Source organism: Lactuca serriola, chromosome 6, assembly GCF_051521515.1.
Source record: "Lactuca serriola cultivar US96UC23 chromosome 6, Lser_US96UC23_V15, whole genome shotgun sequence".
Lineage (NCBI taxonomy): Eukaryota > Viridiplantae > Streptophyta > Magnoliopsida > Asterales > Asteraceae > Lactuca > Lactuca serriola.
Window position 1 is genome coordinate 149694150 of NC_136413.1, and position 7707 is coordinate 149701856.

Genomic DNA, 7707 nt, shown 5'->3' on the forward strand with positions numbered 1-7707 from the left:
TAATAATACTCGATATAACTCATAATAATAGCCCAAATAATTATTTTAAGGACCTAATAACATTCCTATAATTATTTGAAAGCTATATTAAAAATTGCGTAAGCGTAGCACACTTACAGCGAATTTTTTATTAAAAACCGGGCTTCGCTGGAGCAGCGTTTCCGAGCCGAAAGCTTTTCTTCTCGGAGCCGTCGGGCGCTCCGGGGCTTTCTTCTCGTGATAGGGAGGTTCCCTAGACTTGGGAGGGGTTTAGGGAGGCTAGAGAGAAGTTAGAGAGAGAAAGAAAGGCTTATGGTGTGAAGAAAATATGAGGAGTTCACCCTTGTATTTATAGGAAGTGTATAGTAAAGTAGTCTCCAAGCTTCGTCCGTAACTTTTGCATACGAGCTCCATTTTTGTCTGTCTTTTTACTGTTGAGTTCCTATTAATGAGATCTTCAACTTTCATTTAGACCTCGTTGGCTAATTCTCATTCTATCTCGGATTTACAAAACTTTATCAAATTCGTCGCGCTTGAAAAGTAGGGACTAAGCTTCGTCCATAACTTTCGCATACGAGCTCCATTTTTGTCTGTCTTTTTACCGTTGAGTTCCTATTAATGAGATCTTCAACTCTCATTTAGACCTCTTTGGCTAATTCTCATTCTATCTCGTATTTACAAAACTGTATCAAATTCGCCGCGCTCGAAAAGTAGGGACTAAGCTTCGTCCATAACTTTTGCATACGAGCTCTATTATCAACGTTCTTTATATCCACGCGTTGGTATTTACGAGTACTACAACTTTCATTTAGATCCCGTCGGCTAAAAATCGACCGATCTAAAATTCAGATTTCGGGCTGTGCACTGCTATGCTAAATCTTAGAAAAATCATAACTTCCTCATACGAAGTCAGATTTGGGCGTTTTTTTTTATCGATGTTCTTAGTTTAACATATTCTACGACTTTCGTTTAGATTGCTAAGGCTAAATCTCGCTCTATCGTAAATTCACTATTTACGCTTCTCGGTATCGTGCCGGTTCCGTCGCGAAACTTCAACGGGTCATAACTTCTTCGTTATAACTCGGTTTTCGGCGTTCTTTATATGTACGAAAACCTTGTAACATACTCTACAACTTGATTAAGATTATTTATTCTAAATAATCTTTTGTCAAAAAGTCATTTTCGACCCCTATTGCCTCTAATTTGACTAGCCCAGATTTTTGGGCGTTACAGGCGCCCCATGATGAATATCGCAAAGTGAAAGAGTTATAGAAGAAGGAATAAGTGAAAAAGGATGATGAAAAGCAATCCATTATTGATGGTGTGGGAGATATAAATATCAGTATGCACTACAAAAGATGAAGCTACTAACAACTCTATGTTTCCCTCACGTGCTGGCATGAGGGGTATTTCCGGTATTTGGTTACCCGTTGGTGGTGAACTCGGTTGTTTAAAATTGAACTTCGGTTGTACAAGTATCTTAAATCCTACTTCTGGGAAAGTGTATTTATAGATCTATAACGAACAAATTACTGATTTGTTGGATCCAGCTCAAAGAAATCTTTAAATAAGAGAAGATACAAAAACAGGTGTATATGTTGAAAATTTAACAGAAGAGTCTGCTAGCAGTGCAAAAGACATAAATGCCCTCAAACCATTTCATAGCTTATTGTTAACAAAATTCATTTTTCAGGCTATTCAAATCATTTCATGGCTTGCAAATTTCAAGTCCGGTTCCCAATATTCATGTCACAGTTATGGGTGTTGTTTCAGAGGGGTGTTTGGAGTTAATGAAAGAGAAACTTGGACCAATTTTGCAAATTGTGTTAGCGGCTGTAGGAGACCCAGAACAGGCTGTAAGAGACCCTGAACAGGTTGTAAGAGGAGCTTCTTCTTATGAAGTCAAGGTAAATAGATATTATTACAAACTCCTCATTTACTCACCTACTCATGTTAATATATTATCTTCACATGTTAATGAAATTGAATGCTAACACTACAAGAAAATAGCCCTTTAATGACGCGCAAACAATGACACTCGCTGATAGATGACGCGCATTTGTAAGTGCCCTAAAAGATAATGTCAGTTTTGCAAAATTTGAAGGATAGAGGGCACGCATTTTTGCGCGCCCTAAAATTAGTGTCAGAAAAGAAAAAAAAAGAAATGCGGAGGGCACCTTTCATAAAATGTGCGTCATGTGAATGTGTCGCTTTATAATTTTAAGTGAAACACGCGTTTTAGGCGGGAAATGAAATCGACGAAAATTACCCCCGCCTATTGAATCCCAAAATTAATCCCCCCGCCTCTTCTACTTAGCAAGAAAAAGCCCTAGGTCCGTCATCTTCATCTTCAGTATCATCAAACATCTCGTTCATCAGATCTCTACTTGATCTCCTTCTTATCAGTATCACCAAACATCTCATTCACCACCTCCGCCCTATCAACATTCCCTTAATTTCAATTTGATGCAGGTAATACACGACCAACTGTAAGTCTCTCTCTCTCTCTATATCTCTCTCTCTACCCCTACTGTTCAACAACAACCTAGACACCCACCACCCCTCGTCTTCTCTCTGGTTCACCACGGCCACTAATGAAGCCCCATTGTTTTATCCAAAATGGGCCCAAAATCATGAACATAATCAAGCCCTCTTGGAATGAAAATCTTCCCGCCCAAATAGTTCTATTGCCGACGTATCGTAGCCATTTATAAGTCGATTTCCTTACCCCAGTATCCCCCAATCGCAAACGAATCAAACCCTAACCCTAGATTTTTTGCTAACTAGGTATGTTTTCTTCCTCTTTTTCCTCGATGTCGACTCTAATTTTTTTCATTTACAACCATTTTCGCTTCGATTTTTGACCTAGTTTGTTGTTTCATTCAGGATCAAACGATGAAAGGAAGCAAATCAAGCGGTGCTACGAGGAAAGCTGATACCAAGTACAATTTAATCTAACTATGTTTAAAACATACCATCTGCTAGGGTTTAATGTTGTATTTTTTTTTTCATCTTCAATGAAATTAGGTTTTTGTTCTTCCTTAGGATCATGATTTCGGTACTTTTTAACAATTGTTTGTTGTAATTTTAGGTTGGCTGTAAAGAAGACTGCAGCCAAGGGGAAAGCAGCTAAGGATCCCAATAAACCCAAGAGACCCGCTAGCGCCTTCTTTGTGTTCATGTTAGTAGCTGTTCTTCGTTTATCACTACCTTCATGTTTTACTTCCATTTCCAAAGTTTAAATATTTTTCCTCTTGTTAATGTTATAAAGGGAGGACTTTAGAAAGCAGTTCAAAGAAGATCACCCTGACAACAAATATGTTGCTGCTGTAAGTGATCTTCCTTTTTGCCTTTTGTCATCGAAACTTCTTAAGCTTTGTTTCAAGTATTCTGTATCTAGATTGAGTTGAGTTTGTGTTTTTAGATTTTGATTTGGATTTCACTTGTGTATAATTATCAGGTTGGTAAAGCTGGTGGGGCAAAATGGAAGTTAAAACTATACTAGTGCTCTCTTTCCTTGGTTTTCATACTTATTATTATGATCCAGTTTCACTGAGCATGGTCGAACAAGCTGCAAAGCCACTTGCAAGGCCTGTAAGAGTAAGGCCCTGTATTGTTTCTTGTCATTAAGTGATGTCTGGATAAATAATATTATAAGATGTTGTTATTATTTTTTAAGGTTTGGGTTTTAGATGCTACACCTAGAAAGGTACGTGCAGGTAGAGACGGAGATGATCATCCTGCTGAATTGATCATTTCTCTAAGAGCATTGCCTAACTAGGTGTGTTTTGTGTTGCATAAAGAGTAACGACTTTTTTTTGGTTATTTTATAAATATCTAACTATATATTGTCCCATGATCTCACGTATTCACTTTCATATGCAATCTTGATGTATCTCATATACATGATTCTTGTTAAACTTTTACAATCTTAATTTTTCTATTATCTTTTTTCAAGGAATGTCACATCAAAAATGGAGGTCATCAGTGGTCTTGTGCGTGAGGGGTTTTTGAATGATGTGGCTCAGGTAAATCTTTTTTTTATAAGACAAATAATAAATCTATTTTCATTTTCATTTACTATTTTTCTTTCTCATTGTAGAGGGACCTGGGCTCACAGTTGGTGCCCAGTATATTTGAACTCGTTTGCAATCCTTTTCTGCTTTCCGCTAGTGGGGTGATTCTGAACAGGTATCTAATATTCAATATCAACATATTTTAATTAAAAAAACTTAATTTTTTTGATGATGAAATTAAAGAATTTGCAATCACATCACCAGATCGAAGAATACGTATATTTTGGTATAGAACTGGTAAACTAAGACGTGTCTATGATGAATCACTTGAGGTAAGTAAATTTACTCTTTTGCCCTCAGTTTCATGACATTTAAACGTATATATCCTTAACTATTCTGAAGATTTAACCTAACTTTGGTTTGTTTAGAATGCTCAAGATCTTCAAAGAAGCGATGTTCCTTTGTATCGATTAGAAGCTATTGATTTTGGGAGAAGAATGGCAGTTGAAAGAGAAATTGAAAAAACAGAAAATGTCCCACAGCCAAATGCACTATTTGATGAAAGCTCTAATTTCATTATTTATCCAACTCTCCTTGGTATTAAAGTAAGAAATTTTACCTTGTGCCATTTTGTTTTTCTCAAATTCTAAGGTGTATGCAGTAATCCGAAGATTTTATTTTCTAATGTTTTATTCATAAATTGGTGATAGATTGTAAATCTGCACACAAACAAAGTTTCCAGAATATTAGGGAAGGTGGAAAATAATGACAAGTTTTTAAGAATTGCTTTGTATCAAGGTGATCAAAGCAGTAAAAAAGTGCGAAAAATTCCTGCTGCTGCTGTAAATGTGAATGAAAGCAAAGATCCCATGACAGATCCTACTTTGTTATGCTGTGCTTTTAAGAAACACAGAATCTATTTGTTCAGGTATATATATATATATATATATATATATATATATATATATATATATATATTTATTTTGTGTAAAAGTAAAATCATATATTTATGATTGTTCATATGTTATAAAAATAAAAATAGCCGAAGAGAACCAGAGGAACCTGATGATGCAACCAAGGGTAGGGATGTCTTTAAGGAAAAGCCTCCTCCTGATGAACTTATGGCTGCATCAGATATTGGAAAGTCTGTTACAACATCTCTTCCAGAAAATGTGGTAAGTAGCCTACTTTTTGCTTTTAAAATGATTTATTTGATTTTAATAAATAATAATTAATATCCTTGATGATATATATATTTACCAGATTATGCACACAACATTTCACATATTATTTTTTTGTTTTTTGTGTGCCAAGATTCAATTTTTAATATTTTTTTTATACCTTGGCAAGATTTATTGACTTTCCAACTCTGTTACAACATAAGGAGTGTTGCCTTTCTAGACTGAATAGACCATCTAAACGAGACTAAATGACCATTAAAAATGCTAAAAATGAAAAAAAAATACGAGTTATAAACTAACCTTTGGAACATGGATGAAAACCATCCTTTCTTCTTTGAATCTACTTTCTTATTTGTCTCTGCTTCATCATCATCTGTGCATCATTCCTCTGATTTTTGTTTATTCAACTACATTTATAAAGATCTTGTCATATTTTTTTATGTTTTTTTTTACTTTTCAGCTCTAGTGGAAGCTCTGTCTGCATTAGTTCTTGTTGTTCTGTTTTTTGGTTCAAAAATTTGGAACTGCAAGAGCGAGCTTTTTGTTCTCACCTATTATGGGTGCATGGACATTGACTACTCCTTTTATTGGAATTTACAACATCATATATCATTACCCTTCTATTTTCAAGGCAATATCTCCACATTATATCTATCAATTCTTCTCAAGGAATGGCCATGAGGGATGGTTGTTGCTTAATGGTATGGTCCTTTGCATAACAGGTAAGAGCTTTCTTCCTTTTTTTTTTCTTTTTTTAATTTTTTTCTGTTAAATTTCTGGATGGATAAATGATATCTGTCTCTTGAAAGTAATGAATGAACATATAGACTGGTTATTTATTAAGTAAATGACCATTTTACCCTTCTACCTAGAAGTGATGCTGAATAGAGGTTAACTGTTTTTGAATTGAAGTTTTAAATGATAAAAATTACTATTTTTTTTGTTGACAAAACTACAAAATTGGTTTTGGTCCCTGAAAGATTTGAAATGACTGTTTTGCCCTTTTAATTTATTTTTTTATGTTTTTTCATATTTGTTTTAATATTTTATTAATTAAAAGTAAAAGGGAAAAATAGTCATTTCAACTTTCTTAGGACCAAAACCATAGGAATTTCTTGATTTTAGAACAGATCAATAAGAGTATGTTACTATTTTTTGCATTTAACTCTCTAAATAAATGATTATTTATTTTTTAGATAGTGTTTTACCTCCTCAAGTTTTGATCATTAATTTGATTGCTAAGTGTGCTCATAAGGGCACAGAAGTTAGCTTATAGTTCTCTTTCTGCTTTTCTACTCTTTTAATCCCAATCTATCCTAACTATTTCTCTACGCCTGTTCATACTACTTCTTAAGGTATGGGCAATTGCAGATTCTAGACGACAAGGCTTTCTTGGCTTCAAAGAGTTTATTACTACAATGCAGGTAGTTTTTTAGCTTTATCTTCTTTCTCTTCTATCCACCATTTCTGTATACATGACCCTTTTCGGTGTGTGTGGTGATTGTAGTTGATTTCTATGGCACAAGTAGGACACACATTAAGTAGCGACCTCTTAAATTCTGATGGTAAGCTGTGTAACCACATCATCTTTTCTTTACACTTTTAACATGTAAATATGTAATATTTTAACCTTTGATTACCTTTCTTGTGTTCATGTTATCTTACAATGCAGTTGATTATGAAAATTTGAAACCACCTGTTATGGATAGTCTGGATGTCTTACTAGCTGTATGTATACCTTTCTCTCACCTTAGCTATATGCATGCCACTATGAGCCTAAAAACTAAATATATTTCTTGAAAGTTAACATGTTTGTTAATGTATGCAGAAGAAAAAGCGTCCAAAAAGTGATCCTTAAACTAACGGTAGTCCTGCAGGTGAAATAGAAAACTCAGATCCTGATGTTATGGGGCCTCAAAAGGTTTATAACATTTATTGTGTTCATTATTTAAAGACATCATTTAAGCTTCATTTATATAAAGAATTAAAGATACATTTGATTATAATCAAGATTAAGGGAGACTTGTAATCATGTTTGACATTCCTTTCCAGTAAGAAACAGAGTTGTATGATTATTTGTTAGTTTTATAGGAATGTATAACACATGTTAGCAATGTATTATTTTTGTTTAACATTTGAATGATTCTTTGTATGACATTATAATTTGTGCAATTTATTTTATATTATGCAATGGATTGTATTTTTTGTATATGGTATTTTATTTCTATTATAAGAAATTAAATGAAAATTTAATTTAAAAATTAATAAATATATAAATTTATTTTTTTTAAACATTTAAATTTACGATACGCAAAAATGTATGTCATCTTCATTTATGACATGGCCTTTCTTGACAGGGGCTTTCTTGATACGCATTGCGTGTCATTAACACGCGCGTCGTAAGGTTACGACACGCGAATGCGTGTCGTCTTCCTTTATGACAGGGCCTTCCTTGATACGCATTGCGTGTCGTAACCGCGCGTCGTAAATGCGCGTCGTAAATGCGCGTCATAAATGCGCGTCGTCTATAG

General features: G+C 34.3%; 1 protein-coding gene across 1 annotated transcript; it reads left to right on the forward strand.

The window, feature by feature from the left end:
• The first annotated feature begins 3537 nt into the window (after positions 1-3537).
• LOC145060257 (peptidyl-prolyl cis-trans isomerase CYP71-like) lies at positions 3538-5642 on the forward strand. The gene is made up of 9 exons (XM_079007956.1): positions 3538-3573; positions 3672-3688; positions 3938-4007; positions 4082-4109; positions 4239-4327; positions 4424-4600; positions 4706-4923; positions 5038-5170; positions 5637-5642. The coding sequence occupies exons 1-9, from the start codon at positions 3538-3540 to the stop codon at positions 5640-5642; spliced, it is 774 nt and encodes a 257-aa protein (XP_078864082.1).
• Positions 5643-7707: the final 2065 nt, after the last annotated feature.

Coding starts and splice junctions, on each gene's coding strand:
- LOC145060257 (XM_079007956.1), top strand. CDS start 3,538: ATGGTCGAACAAGCTGCAAAGCCACTTGCAAGGCCT. Junction 4,008..4,081: donor TTTTGAATGATGTGGCTCAG/GTAAATCTTTTT, acceptor TTCTCATTGTAG/AGGGACCTGGGCTCACAGTT. Junction 4,601..4,705: donor CAACTCTCCTTGGTATTAAA/GTAAGAAATTTT, acceptor AATTGGTGATAG/ATTGTAAATCTGCACACAAA.